Source organism: Elgaria multicarinata, chromosome 4 (genome assembly GCF_023053635.1).
Source record: "Elgaria multicarinata webbii isolate HBS135686 ecotype San Diego chromosome 4, rElgMul1.1.pri, whole genome shotgun sequence".
Taxonomy (NCBI): domain Eukaryota; kingdom Metazoa; phylum Chordata; class Lepidosauria; order Squamata; family Anguidae; genus Elgaria; species Elgaria multicarinata.
Window position 1 is genome coordinate 130,190,999 of NC_086174.1, and position 21,676 is coordinate 130,212,674.

General features: G+C 43.0%; 1 protein-coding gene across 1 annotated transcript in view; it reads left to right on the forward strand.

Annotated features, from left to right (window-relative positions):
* The first annotated feature begins 4,955 nt into the window (after positions 1-4,955).
* The window catches only part of LOC134398228 (mesothelin-like), a 28,113-nt gene continuing 11,392 nt past the window's right edge, over positions 4,956-21,676 (forward strand). Inside the window, exons 1-12 of the mRNA XM_063125481.1 lie at positions 4,956-4,975; positions 5,524-5,584; positions 9,034-9,243; positions 10,829-10,999; positions 13,697-13,840; positions 13,981-14,030; positions 15,168-15,288; positions 16,330-16,415; positions 18,776-18,905; positions 19,158-19,348; positions 20,422-20,512; positions 20,652-20,763. Of these exons, the coding sequence (XP_062981551.1) occupies positions 4,956-4,975; positions 5,524-5,584; positions 9,034-9,243; positions 10,829-10,999; positions 13,697-13,840; positions 13,981-14,030; positions 15,168-15,288; positions 16,330-16,415; positions 18,776-18,905; positions 19,158-19,348; positions 20,422-20,512; positions 20,652-20,763 (1,387 nt within the window). The remainder of the gene's footprint in view (positions 4,976-5,523; positions 5,585-9,033; positions 9,244-10,828; positions 11,000-13,696; positions 13,841-13,980; positions 14,031-15,167; positions 15,289-16,329; positions 16,416-18,775; positions 18,906-19,157; positions 19,349-20,421; positions 20,513-20,651; positions 20,764-21,676) is intronic.

Below are 21,676 nucleotides of genomic sequence, written 5' to 3' on the forward strand. Positions count from 1 at the left end.
GGATTACTACAATCTATTATATGTGGGGCTACCTTTGAAGACAGCCCATAAACTTCAGGTGGTCCAAAACAAGGCAGCAAGATTCTTAACAGGGACTAGCCCATGTGATCATATTCCAGTCTGTTTCCAGCCCCGAATCAATGGGCTGCTATTAACATTCAAAATCCTAGATGGATTGGGCCCAGATTATCTGAAAGATAATCTCTCCCCCACTCACTGATATATACCAGCCTGGACTCTAAGATGACCTTCAGTGGCCCTTCTCCTGGTGCCTCCACCAAATGAGGTGAGGTGGGTGGCTACTGGCTACTAAGGAAAGGATCTTTTCAGTGGTGGCACCCCAGTTGTGGAAGGCCCTCTCCAGAGAGGCTTGCCTGGTCTTACAAGGTATATATTGTATTGTTGTATTTAACGTTGTTCTCTGTCTTGATCCACAGGGAGAGGTGGGTAATAAATAAATAAATAAAATTATTATTATTATTATTATTATTATTATTATTATTATTATTGTTGCTGTTGTTATTGATTAATATCTTCAGCCACATGCTGTAAGGAAATATATTTATAGCACTGGGTAATCTCTGCTTTCCCAGATGGCAAATTGCTATATGAAAAGAATAAGATGCATGTTTCTAGAGACATTTTAGCTCCATGAACTTGGCAAATCAGCTTGTCTACTATCATAATAACACACATAACAACCCATCATTTTATATATATATATATATATATATATATATATATATATATATATATATATATTGGAGCCCCCACATTGCATCCATTTGCTCTCCCAAGCCACATTAGCTGCTTAAATAAACAAAACAAAAGCTCTTTATGCACTGATTTCTATCACCTGCATAAAAACCAGTTTGGGATCCATTTCAATTGAACAGTGTAAGATATTTTACCTCGTGTGGCTGGTACAACTTTTCAAAAGGGCTGTGCCTTATAGCATTGCCACCATGAATGGAAAAATGTTCCAAGCTGACTGTGCTGTTTTCAGCATTTTGGAGTATACTGTTTCCAAAATCTGGGCAATCAATTGCGAATAGATACCAGCAATTTATAATTTTGTACTGTGTCTTCTGCACATTAATACAGTAGCCACTTATTCATCCACCCAAAAGAGAGAAAGCATCACTAAACAAGATCAAAATGGGATGCATGTGTTAATTTATATGTGTATATGCACATTTGAAAATACTCACTGTAATTTGAATAGAATACATTACATCTCGCCATAGTGACCAGGTGTTCTTTGTGCCTGCTCAAACAGGTGTCCAGGTGCTGACTGTTGAAGGCAACTTCAAGACTCTGCAGTGCTCTCCCTTCTTACGGTTTTTATCATCATTAAACTGCATCTGGACTGGACAGCTCTTCAAACTGCCCCTATAATGTAAGACACATGACCACCCGAACTAGCAGGTATTTTATACCGGTTAGCTCATCCTACTTTCACTCCTAAATTCCTTCCCCATATGCTGGAGGAGCACATATGATACTGGCACAGTCTGATAAATCCTGGATCTTTTGAGGTTGCTGTAAAAGAGGTAGCTACCTGCTCAAAATGAATTAGATACCGGAAGATTTGTCTCCGGACATCAGATTCTTTGAAGAAATGTTGAAGTTTGAAATACTGCTATGGTGAAAGAGTTTTCAACTGTTATGTTTGATGTAAGACAGGCAGGGGGATAATACCCCCCCTTCCCAGTTAAGTTTTAGCTGTGTTCATGTTCAGCAGTTCTCATTTATTAATATTTCGAGCATCATTCTCCAACCTAACAGTGCAGTCAAATTGTAGTGGGGTCAAGGGTGAAAGGCCAGTAGTTAACTGGGATCTCCATTTATCCCATACAAGGAAAACAATATTACTGGGTCATTTGATCTTAATGGGGGCCTGAATTTGGGAGTATCCTAAACTAGACCATCCCAGCTTCAGTGTATTCTAGGAGTTTCCAGTGCATTTGCAACTTTGATTGAGACCAAAGAAGAACTGTGCATATATGAGAATACCTAATAAGCTTCTACATTTGGGACAGTTGGCCTGCCCTTAGATTTTGGCCCTTGCAACAAAGTTCCCTACTTAATTGTTGGTGTTTATCTGCCCATATAAAAGTATTAATTAGGCCTTGCCTTTTTTTCAGCTCAGAGGTGGAAAGATAAGTTGGTAGCGCTCCAAAGCAAAATAGAAGCTATGCAAACAAGCCATAAAACAAATTCTCTTCCTGGCCTTTCAGAATTTGTCCTGCCTAGAGTGCTAGCTAAGTTTAAGTTCTTGCAGGATTGGTAAAATCAAAAATCCTAAATGGTGTCAGGGCTTGCAGAACTATTGCAGAGGATATAAAGTATGCAGATGATTCTACATACCTTGAGGAACATCGTGAGGATGCTTATATTTTGCCATTAAATATTCCAGATTTAGATAAATTGGCCTTGTACCCAGAAAGGATACCCCAAATTTTAAGCTCTGCTATCAATTTAAGGATTGTTGATGATGGGTTAGAACAGCCCACCCCCAACTTGGTGTCCTCCATATGTTTTGGACTGCTTCTCTCAACATACCTGAACATGCTGAATGAGGTTGATGGGAGTTGAAGTCCAAAACATCTGGGGGTCACCCAGTTGTGGAGGGTTGGATGAGACACATAAATAACCATGTCAGCTGCATACATCTTTAATTTATGCTAGTCTATCATATTGACTAGTCCCCTTTTATATTAAAATATTTATTTATTTTTATTTTATTTATTATTGCATTTATATCCCGTTTTTCCCCCCTGCGGCGTACATAATCCTCCTCCTCTCCATTTTATCCTCACAACAACAACCCTGTGAGGTAGGCTGGGCTGAGAGTCTGCGACTGGCCCAAAGACACCCAAATGGTTTCCTTGGCTGAGCGGGTACTAAAACCCAGATCTCCCGACTCCCAGTCCAACTCTTTAGCCACTACACCATGCTCAAAGCAATTGCTAAATCTTCTGTTGCAACTGTGAATAGGAGAGTGGGGCTAGATCTACACCAAGTAGGATATTGCACTATGAAAGCACTATATAAAAGGCAGAAGCCACACTACTGCTTTATAGTGGTACTTAAGTGCACTGACAATTGTTGGGGCTCATTGGCACATACCATATACTGCTTTCATACTGCTATATCCTGCTTGGTGTAGCTCCTGCCTCTTATACCGCTTTCATAGTGTAATATCCTGCTTGGTGTAGATTAGGTCTGGGGAGAGGACAGCTTCGAAGAGTGCCTTGGCCCAGGTTGAGTGGAGCAGATTGCTAGCTGTTGACTGTAACTGCCACTTTTCTAAAGGAATAATTTGCTTTGATAGCCTAGTAAAAATGTAGACCCAAACGCATTTTCAGTACCAGGTACTTCATAGAATCAAATAATTTTCCAGCAGCCGCTGACACAATTACCAGTAGACACCGAGAATACTCAGCTCAGTGAATGAGATTTTCAGCGGATCCAGGTGTAAATCTGGACTGATCACTATTAATGTATTCTGAGATTATAAGGTTTGATCTCTGTGAGAGAAGTGCATCGAAAATTCTTGAGTCTTGAGTGATGAGGGAGATTGGTCAGTGGAAGGAGAAGGTTAAGATAAGATTCTAACCATCTTTAGGAATGGCAGCTGGGAGTCCAGCTAGGATGGGCAGGGCGGAGTGGGGTGGGGCAGGGTAATGCCACTTGTCTCATTACTTCATTAATGAACATATCAGTTTAGGAATCAGGAGATCTTTAATTTCTATAAAAGTCTGCTGTAAACCCATCTATCCCTGGCATCTTACCAGATTTAAGACAATTAGGGAAATTTGAAAAGAAGCATTACTGAGAATAATTTAATTAATTCCCCCCCCCCCCGTTTTGTTTTCTGGAGTGAGTAGATTTAACCATGTGGAGGGACCCGTTTGGAATAATGCTTCGACCACCCAGAATCCTTAGCTGCATTCTTATAGTTGGTAAGTACAGTTATACTTTTTAAAACTATTTTATAGTTTTAATTTTTGTGAACCACCTAGAGAGCTTCAGCTACTGGAAATTAGGAGAAACTTTGTAACAGTGAGAGCTGTTCCAAGATGCCTTCCAACTCTATGTTTCTTTGATATGAAATAAATAAATAAAATTATGCATGAATTCTGTAAGCAAGCCTTCTCCAACCCGCTATCTTTAGGTGTGTTGTATTGCAATTCCCACAATTCCAAGCCAGCATAGCCTTTGAGCTGACGTGAAATTTATCCACAGCCACCTGGGCATGCTGATTGGCCCTTGAAGGGCAGGATATACATTTAAGAGTCTTGAAAGTGGGCTAAGAAATTGATTCAACAAAAACAAAAGAAGTATGAAGATCTGAAATAATTGTCAAAGCTGAAATACAGATTATGGCACTACCAAAGCATAAATGAGCGAGTTTGACAATCAGATTCTAATGAGTATCAGCTTTCTTTGCCTCAGTATCTATCAACAGAAGAGCAAAATCTTATGTGCAAGCACACATATAGACCTGGTTCACACATTACGCTAACCTGTGGTTTATTTAACCCATGGTAAAACACTGTTTGTTGCTCTATCCATGGTTGTCTAGCAGATGATCAAACAAACCATTTTTTTTCTCAACCCCTGGGTCGTTTTGCCAGTTCGTAATTTCAAAAATGAATGGTGCAAAGGCTCAGGATTGGCAGTGTGTCTGGAGATTATATTTTCTGACCTAGAATCCCTTCTTCTTCATCTGAGATATGTGAATGCTGATAGTGGGCCTGTTCAGACAACACAATAAGCCATGGTCAGCCCGCTAACCCTTTTATAGTAATTGGTTAGTGAGTATGTTTAAACCATGGTTATGTAGACACATGACCTGCTAAGTCATGGTACGCACTACCTGCTAAATTATAACATTCAGTTCAAAATGCTTAACCACCATGGCTTAGCATGTCATCTGAATAAGGTCAATGGCTACTCACTGGGAAAGGTAAAGAAACTTTATGTATGCTCTCTATTATTCCCTTCGTGCATTCCAAAGCAACTCTGCCAGGGTTCACATGATCAGCAGGGGAAACAGCACAGGATATTGTGTCATCCGAACCTGGCGTGTGGTGCAACAGAGGTGACGTCTGACCTACCTTACAAACCCTTCAATAAGCCATGGGTTGTGGGGTAGGTTAGAATCATCCTCGCTGCACGTACTGGATTTTGACGAACACAGCACAAGTTATTAGGTAAATATCGGTTGCACAAGTGGCACATGCAGGAGCAGGTGAAATAACCCGTACTGCATCGCTTCCCCTTTGATCATGCGAACCCGGCCATTGATCCAGTGGTATTGACAGATCATCTGCTACTGCAAGCAGAATACATTTAAGCAAGGTTTTTTTCCCTTGCTGCTTAATCTAAAAACAAAAAACAAAAATAGCAAAGGACGTTCAGCTTCATTAGATTGGCAGTATTATATTATGTTATAATAATTATATTTTTGATTTAAATTATAATTTCCCTAAAATCTTATCATTTGTCTTTCAGGTTGGGCAGTGGCCACCACTACCAGTTTAAAGGCGACATTTCCAGTGAGCACTTTAACTCTGTATAGTTGTTACACACATTCCCATTTCCCACTCACTCTGGAATTACCTGAGAGTCACTGAATGAGGAATTCACTGAGGGCCCTTCTCTGGGAGTCTGTACCAATGGAAGTAAAAAAGATAATTGATAACCTGAAAGCATTGGATTAAGCATCTGACTCTCACTGTATCAACCAGATAGTGGAGACACTGAGGAAGCTTCCAGACTAGGGCTCCTAGTGCAACTGATTAGAAGGCATTATGCAAGCATTCCGTCTTTTTCAATGGATTTTCTATGGTAAAAAAAATAGATGGAAGAAACATGGGAGGATTATATGTTTAAGAAAAAGTCTGTTGGACTGGACCCTCTGTAAAATTTAGGGAATGAACTAAACCATTTGCACAACAAAAGCATCATCTGGAAGTCCCCTGGGGATCTTAAATGACAAATGCAACTGTGCGGGAGGGCAATTTGGTCTGGGATTAAAGTGCTAAGGAAAGGTGTGTTTTTTAAAAAAAACCATCCTGTTTTGCTGGTTGAAATTCCCTCCCCAAACCTGCTATTTGCTCCTCGGGGACAAAACTATATGGGTGTACTATCTTGTCTAGGTACTCCTTGACATATTGGGAGTTTGATGGAGGATCAGCAATGTTGTGGCATGGTATCTGTTTCCAACAGGCTCTGCTTGCATCTTTGTCAAGCTCTTTTTATTGTGTTTTACAAAATACCATATTCTACAGTACTTCCTCCCTCTCTACCCACCCCTAGATCAAGTTGCAAAGTAAGAGAATACAAAATCCCTTCAAAGGCATATTCAACTTTTGAAAATTAACAATATCAAAACATTTACAACAACCATAGTGATTTATAACATACAGGCACCGTCCGACCATGTTCTGCCATATTAGTATATTCAATGAATGATAACCATACAGCCGCAAAGGAATCATGCTTCTGTTGACCTCTCATGACCTGTAATTTATATGACAATTTTTCCATTATTGCTATCTTCCACACCACTTTGTACCGCTCATTCAAGTCTGTAAATTTGAGATCCTTCCAATGCAATGCTATTACTTTCCTTGCAGCAAACAAAAGAAATGAAATTAACTCCTTATACTTCAGTTTTACAATCTGGGTAATCTCAGAAAACACTGCGGTCCATAATTTTTGAGTCTCAACACATTCCCACCACATGTGCTGGTATGTGCTTGTATCTTTGTAAATAAAGCCAATATTACAAAGATACCATGAGTCTTCAATGTTATTCTCAACCTTATCACCCCTCAAGCTCCGTTCCAGCCCAGCTGGGCAATACCCCATTCCTGGAACTCTTGTGATACAGTTCATAGCCTTTTTTTTTAAAGGGTGTGGAAACACCATATTTCTCAAGTTCTCTCATTGGCTTCTTAAAAACATAGCAACAACAATATAGGGCTATGAGTGACTCTGCATGGTATTTGATGAATAACCCTGTGCACATTGGAACTCCTTGTGCTTCTGTGGCATTGCTGTGCTGCTCTTTGTTAAAAGGAAGATTGCAATCTACTTCTACCCAGCCATCAATACTGTACTGGTACCCACTGTATTCATTTTGATTCCGTGACACACAAATGCTTAGAGTGGGTCATGCATGAGACATGGGTGATGGTTTTTAGACCACATAGGTTGTTCTTGGGCCCATAAGAGGTGCTGTTGCATTCATGTCCTGCTTTTGTGGGCTTTCCATAAACATGAGATTGGCCACTGCGCAAACAGAATGCTGGACTAGATAGGCCTTTGGTCTGATCTAGCATGGCTCTACTCAGAAAAACATACGATGCTTCAATAATAGGATGGAGAGAAAGGCTAGTCTGGATGAGCAGTAGATGAGCAGTAGGATGAGCCCTTACTAAGATCACCAATGATCTCCTTACTGCCAAGTCTAAAGGCCATTATTCCGTTCTTATTCTCCTTGATCTAACTGCAGCCTTTGACACGGTTGATCATGATCTTCTCTTAGATTCCCTTCATGACCTTGGACTTCGTGGCTCTGTCTATAACTGGTTTGCCTCCTATCTAGTGGGTCGCTCTTTCAGCGTGTTGGCTAATGGCAGCTCGTCTTCCTCCTTTCCCCTTTCAGTAGGGGTTCCGCAAGGCTCGGTGCTTGGCCCCTTGTTGTTTTCCTTATACATGTTGCCCTTGGGCAAGCTTATTCAATCTCAAGGCCTCCAATATCATCTGTACGCCGATGATACACAACTATATCTGTCATCTCCGGAACTTTCTCCTGATGTTCACGAACGTATCTCGGCATGTCTTTCAGATATCTCAGCTTGGCTGCTTCATCGTCGCTTGAAACTTAACATGGCAAAGACTGAATTGCTTGTTTTTCCTCCTAAACCTTCTCCTCATCTCTCATTCTCTCTTACTGTCAATGATGTTACGCTTACTCCGGTCAAGGAAGCTCGTAGCCTTGGCTTTATATTCGACTCCTCGCTCTCCTTTATTCCTCATATTGAGGCAGTAGCTAAATCTTGTCGATTTTTCCTGTATAATATTGCCAGGATTCGATCATTTTTGTCTGTCTCTTCTGCCAAGACGCTTGTTCATGCACTGGTTATTTCATGGTTGGACTACTGCAACCTTCTTCTCTCTGGCCTTCCTTCTTCTCACATCAGTCCGTTGGTTTCTGTTCACCACTCTGCCGCAAAGATCATCTTCTTGGCTCGCCGCTCTGACCATGTTACTCCGCTTCTGAAATCTCTTCATTGGCTTCCAATTCACTTCAGAATCCAATATAAACTTCTCCTGTTAACCTTCAAAGCTTTTCACGGTCTAGCTCCTTCCTATCTCTCCTCTCTCATCTCACACTATTGCCCCGCTCGTGCTCTTCGCTCCTCTGATGCCATGTTTCTCGCCTGCCCAAGGGCCTCTACTTCCCTTGCTCGGCTTCGTCCATTTTCGTCTGCTGCCCCTTACGCCTGGAACGCTCTTCCAGAACATTTGAGAACTACAAGTTCAACCGCAGCTTTTAAAGCTCAACTAAAAACTTTTCTTTTTCCTAAAGCTTTTAAAACTTGATGTTGTGCAGACTTCTACTGTTACTTTCTACTGTTAGTTTTACCCTACCCTGTGCCTGCTTACCCTACCCTGTACCTGTTTGCATTCTCTTCCCCTCCTTATTGTTTTACTATGATTTTATTAGATTGTAAGCCTATGCGGCAGGGTCTTGCTATTTACTGTTTTACTCTGTACAGCACCATGTACATTGATGGTGCTATATAAATAAATAAATAATAATAATAATAATAATAATAATAATAATAATAATAGATTGCAAGAAAAGTATGTCCAAAGAAGTTCCAAATTTATCCATGGGAAAGTCAACCAAGGAAGAGCAAGAAGCAGGCAGGGGAGGGTGTAAGGAATTCTTTCAACACATCTAGCTCACCTTTAGCCTGGAATGTTGCTCATTTTTTTCTCGACCAGGTTGCTGGCTTGCTGGTTACTGAGTGTGAAAAACTCTCCCCAGGAATCCTGAACTCCCAAGAAGCAGTTGTGCTCTCAGTGCACTGGATTGAGACCTGCATCAGCAACAGTGATGTTGGTTCTTCTCTGCCTTCCTTGAGCAATGTTCTGGGCTGGAATGCTGATCAAGCAGAGGCTTTTCTGAGCAAATTATTCAGTTCTGGATACCAGGTAAAAAGAGCGTTGTCCTCTTGCATATGCACATATACGACTGAGCATGGACACCACCACCCCCACATGGAGTGGGAGCTAGAAATTCTCACCTGAGGGATTTAGACCAGGTTAAATGTGAAGCAGGGAACCTCCGTCAAAAGTTGTGCTTTTTGCCAATAAGTCCCCTGGACTCCACCAGCAGCTGTCCCCAAGTTTTCCCTCGGATGCCAAATTTCGTGTAAGTATGAGGAATAGGGGCAGGAGGAAGGAACAAGTTTGTTTCCATCTGGAAGATTAAGTACATTGATGCAAATGATCCGAAAATCTAGAATCATTTCCCTTATATTGTGTTAAGATCTTTCCAGGAGCAAGATAGAGATAGTAGTTTCATGTTGGCTCCAGGAAATATGAAAATGTTCAAGTATGTATCTGATTGATTAAGAGCTCTGTGTAAGTAAGAAGTTAGCATGTTCTATCACAATGGAGGATATGCCAACATTTCCATATTAGTAGCAAAATAAAATGTATATAATTTAGGATGACCATATGAAAAGAGGACAGGGCTCCTGTATCTACAGTTGTATAGAAAAGAGAATTTCAGCAGGTGTCATTGGTATGCATGTAGAACCTGGTGAAATGCCCTCTTCATCACAACAGTTAGAGCTGCAGGAGCCCTGCCCTCCTTTGTATCTGGTCAAGAGGGCAGGGCACCTGCAGCTTTAACTGTTGTGATGAAGAGGGCATTTCACCAGGTGCTGCATGCATGCAAATGATACCTGCTGAAATTCCCTTTTCAATACAACTGTTAAAGATACAGGAGCCCTGTCCTCCTTTTCATATGGTCACCCTAAAATTTTGATGAATCTTCAGTAATCAAAATGTGGGCTTTGGGGGAGTAGGTTTCCATGTGCAACTTCAAAATTTGAGGAACTGCATGGGAATGCCTGCCCCCATTCATTTCACATCTTTGAAACAAAAGCCTCATCAGAAAGGAGGAGGAATGTCAAAATATGATATAGTAATATGAGGTTCAATAAAATTTGAGGTTTTGACAGCAGAAAATTTCTCTAGTTGTGTTTCAAAATCTATCCTTCTCCCCAAAATATAAGCGCTCCCTCGGAAACTACAAACTTTGAAATGACATTTGAAAACTAGATGGATGCATTGCTTGACAACCACCCTCCCTGGCCCCAGATTTTTTTTGTGGGTAAATTGCCCACTTTACTAATTTGCCTCTATGCCTGGCAGATAAGTGCGGTAGAAGGATAGAGTAACCTCATGGACTGGGAAAAATGAGACTAAGGGTGCAATCCTATGCATGTTTAGACAGGAAAAAAATAGTCCTGCAACTCCCAGTATGCCCCTGCCAGGGTGGCTGGGGCATGCTGGGAGTTGTTGAACTTTTTTCTGTCTATACATGCATAGGATTGTGCCTTAAGTCAGATAAAAAACAACAGGACATAGATTCAGTTCAGATTCCACCAAGAACCTAGCTCAGTGTGGCCATGCAGAGAGTGGCTGTGTCTCCTGGCTCCAACTTACCAGCTCAACTTTTTACATGGTTATTGAGTGCCCAACCAATCTGAGAATTTTCTGTTGGCAGATTCTGGATGGCCAGAGCCTTACAACACTTGGGAGCTTGGTGATTGGATTGAACAGCAGCAGCCTGGAGGCTGTGCCTGCCAAAGCGGTCTTGGATGCTGTTAAAGTCCCAAGCTTTGCTGAGAAACTAGAGGCTGCGTCACCCACTCTGAAAACTATATTCGTGGAAAAGGTGAGGTCTTGTTTTATTGTCTCAAGCTCCTGAGCAATAACAAAAGTTAGCATATAGGTAGTGCTTTTGAGTGATTAAAGCTCTTCACTTACGTTATAGTAGTGCATTACAACAGCCCTGTAAGGTAGGTCAGCATTATTATCCTCATAGGGAAGATGGAGAGTTGACGCTAAATCTGATTTGGTTATAAGTAAGGATGTTGGAGGAATCTGTTTCGGGGTTGGAGCTCAGTGAGTTTTTGCCAGCTCACCCCCACCCCGGACACCAGCTCGTGGATCCCTGGCTGGCTTGATTTGTTGAGCAAGCTCGCAGTTTGCCACTTTTATTATTTGTGCAAATCCCTGGACACATTTATGGAAATCATGGTTTGTGCCAAATTGTGGCCATAAATTGTGGAATTTGTGCAAAATTGCAGGCATAATTGGTCCTTTACTCCTGCATTTTTATGCAAGTTACCCTATTTATGGCGGTGATTTTGCACTAAACTAAACCAAGCTGCGAATTTGCACAAATCGTGTCTCATGGGGTGGGGTGGGGAGATGCGAGCTTTTGTCTAGCACCTGTGAGCCATCTGGCGGTTCACCCCGCCTGCATGCTTGGGCTGGGCAACCGCCGGGAGTCTGGCAAGCAGAACAAGAGCAGGACGTGGGGAGTTTGCCCATCCCTAGTAAACTGTACACATCACCTCTTTAAAAGCCACCCTGAGTAAATTCATGGCAGATGTGAGATGTGAACCAGGGATGTCCAGATTCACAGCTCAGTCTCTTTGCCTTCTCCCACTCTTCACCATGTACCTGGGTTCACATATCTGCCAGGCATTGCCTGGGTGCTATCAGGATGAACTGCTACACTACTGCAGAACCAATGGCACTTGTGCAAATGAAACTATGCCTTAAAGACAGCCTTATAGCAAGCCTGGATGTGCAGGAGTTTTTTGTTTTTTTAAAGCAGCGTGACCTGCACATATTTTAAAGTTTTGAACCTTGTGAGTTTGACATATTTATCACAGCTCTTATTATAAGAAAAACAAAAGCCAATGTTACGTGATGTGCTCTCATTAGACCCATGTACAAACTTGCACATGTTCCAATGAGACTTACACGCGCTTATAAGGAATCTTTTGACATTGGCAATAGAGCGTCTGTGGCTAAGTAAGGCGATTCTTACTCAAGAAATTTACAGCACTGAAGGGGATAATGCCACAATGGCGCATTTATTGAGGTTGAAACAAATACAAAGGCCCAAGCTAGTTTTGGGGAAATTAGCTGAGCAAGTAGAGGCTTAGAAGCAGTTTAAGACTGAAAAATAGACTTTTTGAGACTTAAGAGCATACACACAAACACAGAGAGAACAGGGGAAAGAGTAGAGGGAATCTTTAAAGGCAGTATACCTTTCCTCGGGCTGCAGCCCTTTCCTGTAGACCAGAACTGGGGAGAGTTGCAACTCTTGGTCTTAGGTGAAGAGGAAAAGAATACAGCCAGGCAAAGCACTCACTCATGGCGGCTTGCTCTTGCAAGCTGGCATCTGTAGTATGCCCTGTGTTTCGGGTTCCAAAGGGAGAGAGAGAGCTAGCCTAATTCTTCCCTCCAACTTGAGGGTTTTTGTATGATCTTATCTAAAGATCTACTTGCTATGGGAACAAAAGAGGGTGATTTGGGATGATGGCTGTACTTGATGCAGCCTAGAGTTCAGCAACAGGGCTACATTAGCATGTGTATGACCAGGTAAAACCCTTGCCATCCAGCATTCATATTCTGCTTAGTTTTACCCCTACCTTTGTCTCTGGGGAATGCATTTGAAGAAGTCTATCAGGAAATGGTTACTTGACCTAGGCCTTCTGTGAATGCTCTCAGTCTGTAGGTGGGGTTTTGGGTCGCTTCAAAATGGAGTCAGTACTGCTCACAGAAGCTACCTTGTAACACCAAGGTATGGCTTTCCAAAGGTGAATGTCATTTTAAGCTACGCTGTAGGTAGTCCAAGCCAAGAGAAGTGGAAAGGAGCGAGGACTCTTTGTATAGTTCTGGTTCAATAAACATCAGCTGCTATCATTCAGCAGGCCTATGTCACTAGTACCACTCCTCAGACCTGATGGAACAGTTCCCAAAGGTAGAGACAGATACTAAAGACAACCTAGTACATGGTCATGACCAGTTCAATAATGAAAACATCATCTTACTTGTACTCCTTTATTTATTATATTTTTATCCTACCCTTCAACCAAGGAGCTCAAAACACCAGTATACACACTTTACTTACCCCACCCAATTTATCCTCATGACAATCCTGTGCGGTAGGCTGGAGGCAGGGTTAATGACTGGCTCAAGGCTGCCAGCAAACTTCATGACTGAGTGCAAATTTGAACCTGGTTCTCCCTGGTGCCTTTCTAACCCATGAACCTCTACACCTCAGTTCAGCTCTGAGGCCATAGCTAGACCTAAGGTTTATCCCTGGATCATCCAGGGGTCAAACCTGTTCATCTAGGTGACACACAGGGGATCCAGTGCTCAGGCAGGGGCGAACCCTGGATGATCCCAGGATAAACCTTAGGTCTAGCTGTGGCCTCAGTGTCTCCAATTAAAAGAAAATTGGAAAGAAGACTGCTGGAAACATACTACCAGTAAGGGGTAGACATTACTGGCTAGAAGTAAGTCCATTTTGGTATAAGGCTGTTTCATGAATCAGAATTCTGTTTTCTAGCTAGTTGCTGCTGTAGATGGAGCCAATGACTTGGTGAAGCATGTCCCTAATGGTCTGGTTCCCTATATACCAAAATCGTTGTTGAACTTTGGTGACACATTTGACATTCAAAACCTCAGTGACAAACCATGGAGCTCGGAACAGGTGAGATACACAGCTTGCTCATCTTTATTTCTTTCTCCTTCTCCTGGACTCTATGGAGGTATTTGCTGTCTTATGTATTCTTTTTGTTACTCCAACAACGAACAGAAAACAGTTGCTGACTTCTTAATTTGTTCATATAGGCTGCCATGTTTTTTGATGATGTAATCAAGAGGGTCTCCGATTTCAACAGGTATTGGCTGATTTCCATTTTTGGGGTGGGTGGGGGTGCCATATTTATTCATAGGACGGTTTGAAATAGTTTTAGAGAGGAGCATTCTTGCCATTTTTAAACTTTGAATTTTCACATAGAAAGCTGCATTTTCCCAGCTCTATAAGTAAAAGGACCGAAAGGGGTGTGTGTGTAGCAGAGTCAGGGATTACTGGCACATTTGTTTGGCAGGGACATTGATGTCATCTGCCCCCCGCCTCCCAGAAATCCCTGCTCCATCTTAGCTTTAGCCTCAACTCTCACAGTAGCTGAGAGGTAATGGATTTGCCAAATATCAATATATTCCTCACTGTTGCAGTGCAAAGTATTTTGCAATGGCTTCAACTGGACAGGCAATCAGGATCCATTAGCTTTATAAAAGACCTGCCCCTGGTGGAGATGAAAACCGCTAGAACTAGTTTGTTGAAATAGATCAACACAGCTGTCTGAATGTTTGCATTCTCTTTGGGGGTCAGGGCTTTGGGGATTGTCCTGATGAACATCTGTCCTTCAAAATTTGTCACAACACCACTGACTGAAAGGTGTAGAATATCCCCATTATGACCAGTTCCCCACCTCCTCCCTTGGGTACTTCTGTCAGAGTAAAGGCATAGGACAAAACCTATTTTTCCCAGTGATATCCCAGCAATATGAAAACGCTCAGGTTTGAAACTTTGCCACTCCGTTCTTTGGCCTAATCATTCTAGAAGGGAGTCAGAAAATAATTTTCAAGCCTTTTTTGGCAACTGTCTTAGGGCTATAATAGATATGACATAGAAGACATGTTTTGTTTTGTTTTTGTTTTACTTTAATGTAGCCACGGGAGGGCACCAAGAGCTCAGAATGGCAGTGGTGAAGGAGAGGTGCTTGACCCTTTGTCCATGGGACATTTTACTGGTCAAAACAGCCCTTCCTCAGTCTAGCTGCTTGCCCATGCAAGGTGAAAAAGACACCAGGTCTCCCTGTGGACAGGAAAGCAGCTTTGGGGCAGGGGGACAAAAAAGTTCTACATGCCTCCTGCATCATCTCCAGTTTGCACCTCACACTTTGAAGGCCACTTCCAAAGCTCAGGCCTTGCCACATACTCACCAACTTTCATGCCCTTCTTTGGCTTTTCAGTCTGTCCCCTCAAATCTTACATGGCTTCACCTGTGCGGTCGTTGCTAATATGGACGATGAGAGATTCCAACAGCTCACCAAGGCTCTGAAGCAGAAGAACGTCCAACTGAGAGAAGATCAGGTCAGCTTGCATGCTCCTCCTGGGCTTCTTCAGGGTCAAGGAATTTCTAAACTTTTCAGGCTCTAATTGCCAGACTTCCCACCCCCGGGTTTAGATTTGGGTCATTGGGTGCTTCCAGGTGAAGGGCTTCTAGCACTACCAGTCAGAAGACATGGTGTGACTGCTGTGTCTTTCCCTGCTTCATAGATTTTCAGTGGTAATCAAAAAGATGGAAGAAACAGTGGGAAAACATAGAAGGGTTACAAATGGAAGAGGATCTGGATCACCCATGATCTGGTTTACCCGTAAAATTCTGTGAATGAGGCTGGATGATTGCACAATAGAAACCTCATGTGGCTCCTCAGTGGTAAGAAAGTCTGAGAATATGTGGAGGATGTCCGCTTCTATCTAAGCATGGTTGTGGCGGCATGTTCTCCTCAAAGCAGTTCACCTGCTGCATACCACATTGTGCTTTTCATACCAGATGAAGGTCATTTTATTTTCCTGGGACTTGAGTTCCAGCACCTCTTACCAGAGAAATTAAGAAGTGGGCATATATGCTTACAAAAGTTGTTTTGTAGAATTTATAAATGATGCAGATAGAGGACTGGAAAATGAACAAAAATAAATTACTTTGTTGTATGCAGCTGTGATGTTAGGCTTCTTTTCTTTCTGAATGCCCCCAGAGTTTCTTCTCTTTACAAAAACATTCACGGAACCCTTTGGTTCCTACTCTGAATCATAGGACTCACTGAAAGCAATATTCTTGGGCCTTAGATTACCAAAGTGAAAGCCTTCCAAACTGTAAAACCACCACCCACTGGTATTTTGTTTTGTTTTTAAATTAATTGTTTTCCATCTTTCTTCCATCATGGAATTCAATTTAACTACATGGGATTCCCCTTCAAGCACTGACCAGGGCCAGATCTACTTAGCTTCATCAGGGTAGCTGCATCATATGCCTTCAGGCCATGTGTCATGCTTTTCAATCCATAGCCTTTGAGATGCATGTTCTAACTCCCCATCTTCCTCCTTATTTAAAGGATATGTTTTGTTTTGCAGCTAAGCTGCCTAGTCAAATGGATCATGCTTTGTGGAATGCCCAAGGATTTCAATACCTACCCAAAGGAAGTGTTCCTTTTTATAAGGTAAATATTTGAGTATTTTCCCTTCCAGGTATATTTGCATATTCTTAAGAGAAAATTCTGGCTTTCATCATGGGGAATAAGGCTGTCAATGTCTACTGCTAGTAAGAATTTTTGTGTTTGCTGCTCAATAGCAGTTTCTGGGAACACAAGCGCTATTGCACTCAAGCCATGCTTGTGGGCTTGGTTGGCCACTGTGGAAAAAGAATGCTGTACTGGTAGGTAGCCCTTAGCTCTTCTCATGTTCTTATGCCCATGACCCAAAGGAGGATTATCTGAAATGTGGGGGGAAAACAAAGCGAAATGGGTTTGTGGACTCTTTGCCAAAAAGACTGAGGACAAATTTGGCAGTGGACGAATCAGGGTTCAGGAGTGAGAAACTGGTTTTATTATTTACTTGTTTAGTTCCTTGTGTTATCTATTTGTTTATATTTTTATATTCCATTTTTCTCTTGACAGGTTCAAGGCCTCTAACAAAATAGGATCTGCACAAAACAATAAAAAAATATAATAAAGCAATAAAACATTACAAAATCATAAGCAACACAAGGATTAAAATAATGTAATGGGAAATAATAATAATAATAATAATAATAATAATAATAATATCTTTGCACCTGTCCTTGTGCTGCTTTTCAGCCAGGGTTGACAGAATGTATCAGAATGTATCAAGGACCTCTATATCCTTTGGGGCTTTCAGTATGAGGTACAAAAATTTAAGCATGCTTAGTGCAGTGCTGTTTTTAATGTAGGGCCAGCCCTCCTATGAGGCAGAGTGAATCCCTCTCCTCAAGCGTTGGCTTCGGAAGGAGTTCCGATGCTGTTGCTACCCTCTGCATCTCAAAATGGGCGGACACTCCGGAGGGCCCAGCAGGCCCCTCTCATGCTGCGGCAAATGCTGCAACAGGAAGGCAGCTGTTGCAGTTTTTCAGAGCAGCGGCCGCTGGCACAATCGCTTCGCTCCACCTAAAGAGTCTCCAGCCACTATGTGGAGCCCCGTCAGCTATAGTAAGCGAGCACCCAGTGCAGCTCTCTACAGAGCCTGCCCAGGTAAATGCCTCACTCTGAGGGGTCCTTTGGTGGGGGATGTAACCTTGCGGTGGCAGGAGATCTTACCCTAGCTTGCTTTGGGGCCATGTGAAAGTGGCTGCATAGGAATAGTTCCTAGCATGACCAGTAATACTCAAGCAAAACGTGTTGTTGTCGGGTATGCTGGATAGTTGGAGAGATGGCAGGTTTTCAGTTCTAGTGACTCTTTATTTACTGTATAGAGACTCCTTATTTACTGTGCACACAGGAGAAAAGCCCCATACCTCGTACATACCAACGGCAGAGACTCTCTAACCATTAGTCACATCAGCATACATTTATACTTCATCCAAGTTGCTCTAATGAAGTCATACTTTCCCCTCCTCCCTCCTTTGACTGATCACATGTTCCATACATGTTCCATACAAAGAAACCCATTCTTACATAAACAATGCCACATTTTGGCAGCCTATGACCAGTACAAAAAGTTGCATTCTGTTCTTTGATAAGCACCACAAGGAGAGGTAGGAATTCCAGAGTATGCTCTGACCCTTTAAAAATCCCTGGTCAGAGGGCTTTCAATGGTTTGGATGCCTCTATGTCTGGGTAATATGGAAACTTGCTTCTGGCCTCAAGGCCTTCTTTCTCTGATATGTTCTGCTATCAGGTGTGGGGCAAAGGGTTTGGGACAACCTTGAGCCTCAAGTGAAGACTAGGCACTTTATTATTCTCCACGAGGAGACACGAAGATGGGGGCCAGGGCCAGAAGTGTGCATGCTTTTGTACTTTTATTCACATTGGAATAAGGGGCTTCAGGTGCGCTTTTCAGATTTGTTTATCACACTTGTTGCCCCAACCAGAGATAAGATGCTATCCATTCCCTTCCCATGCAGCAGCAGCTATAGCAATGTAGGGAGGAGAGAGGGCTTGTAATTTCCCCTAACACCTCCAGCCTCCTTAAGAGAGTTCTGAGCTACACCTGAGACTTCTCAGATGCTATTTTGAGGTATCCAAACTGTTAATCTGATAACATTTTTGTCAGCTGTTTGTCTCATGTGGCAGCTTCAAATTTGTACGCAAGGAATTCCCTCCTGCACTTAGAAAATGAAAATAAGGAAGAGATTGCTCCTGAGCATGTGTAGAGCATTTTTCTCTCGTTGATAAGTAAGGGTGGAGGTTGTGAATTCCACAAGGCTAGTGTCCTGACATCTTTCTTTGTACAAATGAAGTCCTGGGGGAAACGGCTGTAAAAGGTCACAGCAGAGAACACAGAGTGCAAAATATACAGAGGTTGGAGAATCAGTCCATGCACATAAATTCTTTCCTGTTTTTAGTCTGGCAGATTATGCAGCAAGTGGAAACTGCAAAGAGTATATCACTCGTGTTGGGGAAGCCGACATTGATATATTAAAGAAAGGTTCCTCACAAAGAACGCAGCTGCTGTCGGAGGGTTTAGCTTGTCTAGTAAGTAAGAAGGATCCTGGCATCCCAGGTTGTGATGGCCACCAATTTGAATGACTTTAAAAGGGTATTGATCCCACATAGCTCTTTTTATGATCTTATGTTCTTATGATAATTTAATCTGTTTAAGGTAGGTAATTAATCAGCTAAATACTTTAATGTGTTTATCTCCACACACACACACACACACACACACACACACACACACTCATTTAATTTAACATCTTTCTTTTGGGGGGGGATTGTTTTTTTTAGAATATCCATGGCATCCAGGTGAGCAAAGAAGATGCAGAACTTCTAGGCCACTTGGTTTGTGATCTTGGTGTGGAATACATCACAGCATCTGGTAAAAACTTGCTGAAACAGTTAAATCAGTGCCAGTCCTTCACTCCTGATCAGATCAAAGCAATTCAAGCTGTCCTCAACAGTGGGAACACCCCCTTCGGGTAGGATCACTTTTTGGTTTGGGGTAGTTTGCTGAAAAGCGATTAGGGAACAAAACTAATACGTTTGAACGTGGAGATGTACACTGCATTTCAAAACTGGATTTCTGTGTTTCCTGCGGAGAAGGTTGTGTGCCATGTAGCCCATGCAACTCTGTCCTCAAAAGGTATCGCCACCCCTCCCCAATCTTCAGCCTTTGCCCGCTGAGGCAGGTGCCTCACTCTGCTTTATGGTGGGACCACCTGTGAATCATCTAGTTCAGTCACTGGGGGCTTCGAAATCGGTGGGGCTGTGAACCTTCTTTGAGTTTCAGTCAGAACCAGTCAGAACTCTAAATGAGCTATCCAAGGTCCTGAACCCAATCCCAAAATAGGTTCAGCATGTTGAATAGATACTTTAGAGTTCTGGCTTGTTCCGACTGAAACCCAGAACGAATCCACAGCCTCCACTCACGTCGGTTTTGTTCCATTGGACTTTTTCGGCAAAAACAGAACCTTTTTAGGCTTTGCAGGGAGAAACTCAAATCATGCAACTCTGAATTGTACCTGAAAACGAGGTTCAAAATGACAAATACCACACCTATGACATTCCAAGTTCAATGTTTTGCAGATATAGCATATTTGAATTTATAGAGAGATAGGTATAGATGTTTTGTTTTAGCAGTAGTGTGGGATGGATCATGGTTCAATCATAGCTCTGCTCAGTGCCTGAAAAAGGACAAGCTCAACTGAAAACAGAGCGCTTCGGCTATTGGGTGGTATAAAAATATAATAAATAAATAAATAAATAAATAAAACATCACAGGCACTCTTATTTTTGAGGGGCGCATCCTCTAAATGAGGGCTGGGCAACTTCTGGATCTCCAGATATTTTGCCCTACAGCTCTTATCACCTCTCACCATTGGCTATGCTGGCCACGGCTGACAGGGTTTGTAGGTCAAAACACCTGGATGGCCAGAATTTGCCCACCCCAGCTTTAAATTCTTTCTCCATGAACCTCACTCCCCATTGTCACACACACACTTCTGAGTTGCTTTTGCTCTTTTATTGATATGAGATCTTTATTTCCTCCCAGGCCTCCTTCAAAGTGGTCATTATCTACTCTGGAGAAACTGAGTGGTTTGTTCCATATATTTAATGACAGCATTCTGCAAAATATCCCTAAAGTAAGTGGTGGTTTTTTTTTTTTTTTTTTTTTTAAAGCAAATGGCTGGAGGGGAAACCAGGTGGTATTTAACTCCTTTCAAAATCCTGTGCTGCCAAACCTCACACCCTTCATCACATGGATTTCTTTTCCTTTTGCAGAGCGTTTTAATCCCATGGCTGAAACACTTCATACAGAGTTCCCATCCGCCAAGAGAACAGCTGGCGTCTGTTGTGAAATGCCTCCAACCGTCCAGGGAGAAACGAAGCTCAGGTAAGAAAAACATTGCTTTCATTTATTATCTATTTATCTATTACATTTATATCCTGCCTTTTTTCCTCCAAGGAACCCAGGGCGGCATACGTAATCCTCCTCCTCTCCATTTAATCCTCACAACAACAACCCTGTGAGATAGGCTGGGCTGAGAGTCTGTGCCTGGCCCAAAGTCACCCAGTGAGCTTCCATAGCTGAGAGGGGACTAGAACCCTGGTCTCCTGACTCCCAGGGCAGATCTACACAGCGCACTGAAGGTGCTTGCATGCGCCTGCAGTGCACCCCGAAAGCGATTGTGTAGATCCTGCCCTGGAAGAGGTGGAGGAGGAGGCGGCTGGGGAATCCGGCCGCGTCCTTGCCGCCGCCGCCCACCTCCCCGCCGGCCTCCTGCTGCCGGCGAAAGAGCCACCCGGATCGGAGAGCTTCTTCCGCTCTCCGCCCCGCCTTCTTCCTCCGAGTGGCTCTTTCGCCGGCAGCAGGAGGCCGGCGGGGAGGTGGGTGGTGGTGGCAAGGACGCGGTCGGATTCCCTAGCTGCCTCCTCCTCCTCCTCTTCCAGGGCAGGATCTACACAATCGCTTTCGGGGCGCACTGCAGGCGCATGCAAGCACCTTCAGTGCGCTGTGTAGATCTGCCCTGGGAGTCAGGAGACCAGGGTTCTAGTCCCCTCTCAGCCATGGAAGCTCACTGGGTGACTTTGGGCCAGGCAGAAGAGAGCTTCCAGCGGAAGAGAGCTTCTTCCGCTCTCCGCCCCGCCTTCTTCCTCCGAGTGGCTCTTTCGCCGGCAGCAGGAGGCCGGCGGGGAGGTGGGCGGCGGCAAGGACGCGGCCGGATTCCCTAGCCGCCTCCTCCTCCGCCTCTTCCTCCGCCTCTTCCAGGGCAGGATCTATACAATCGCTTTCGGGGCGCACTGCA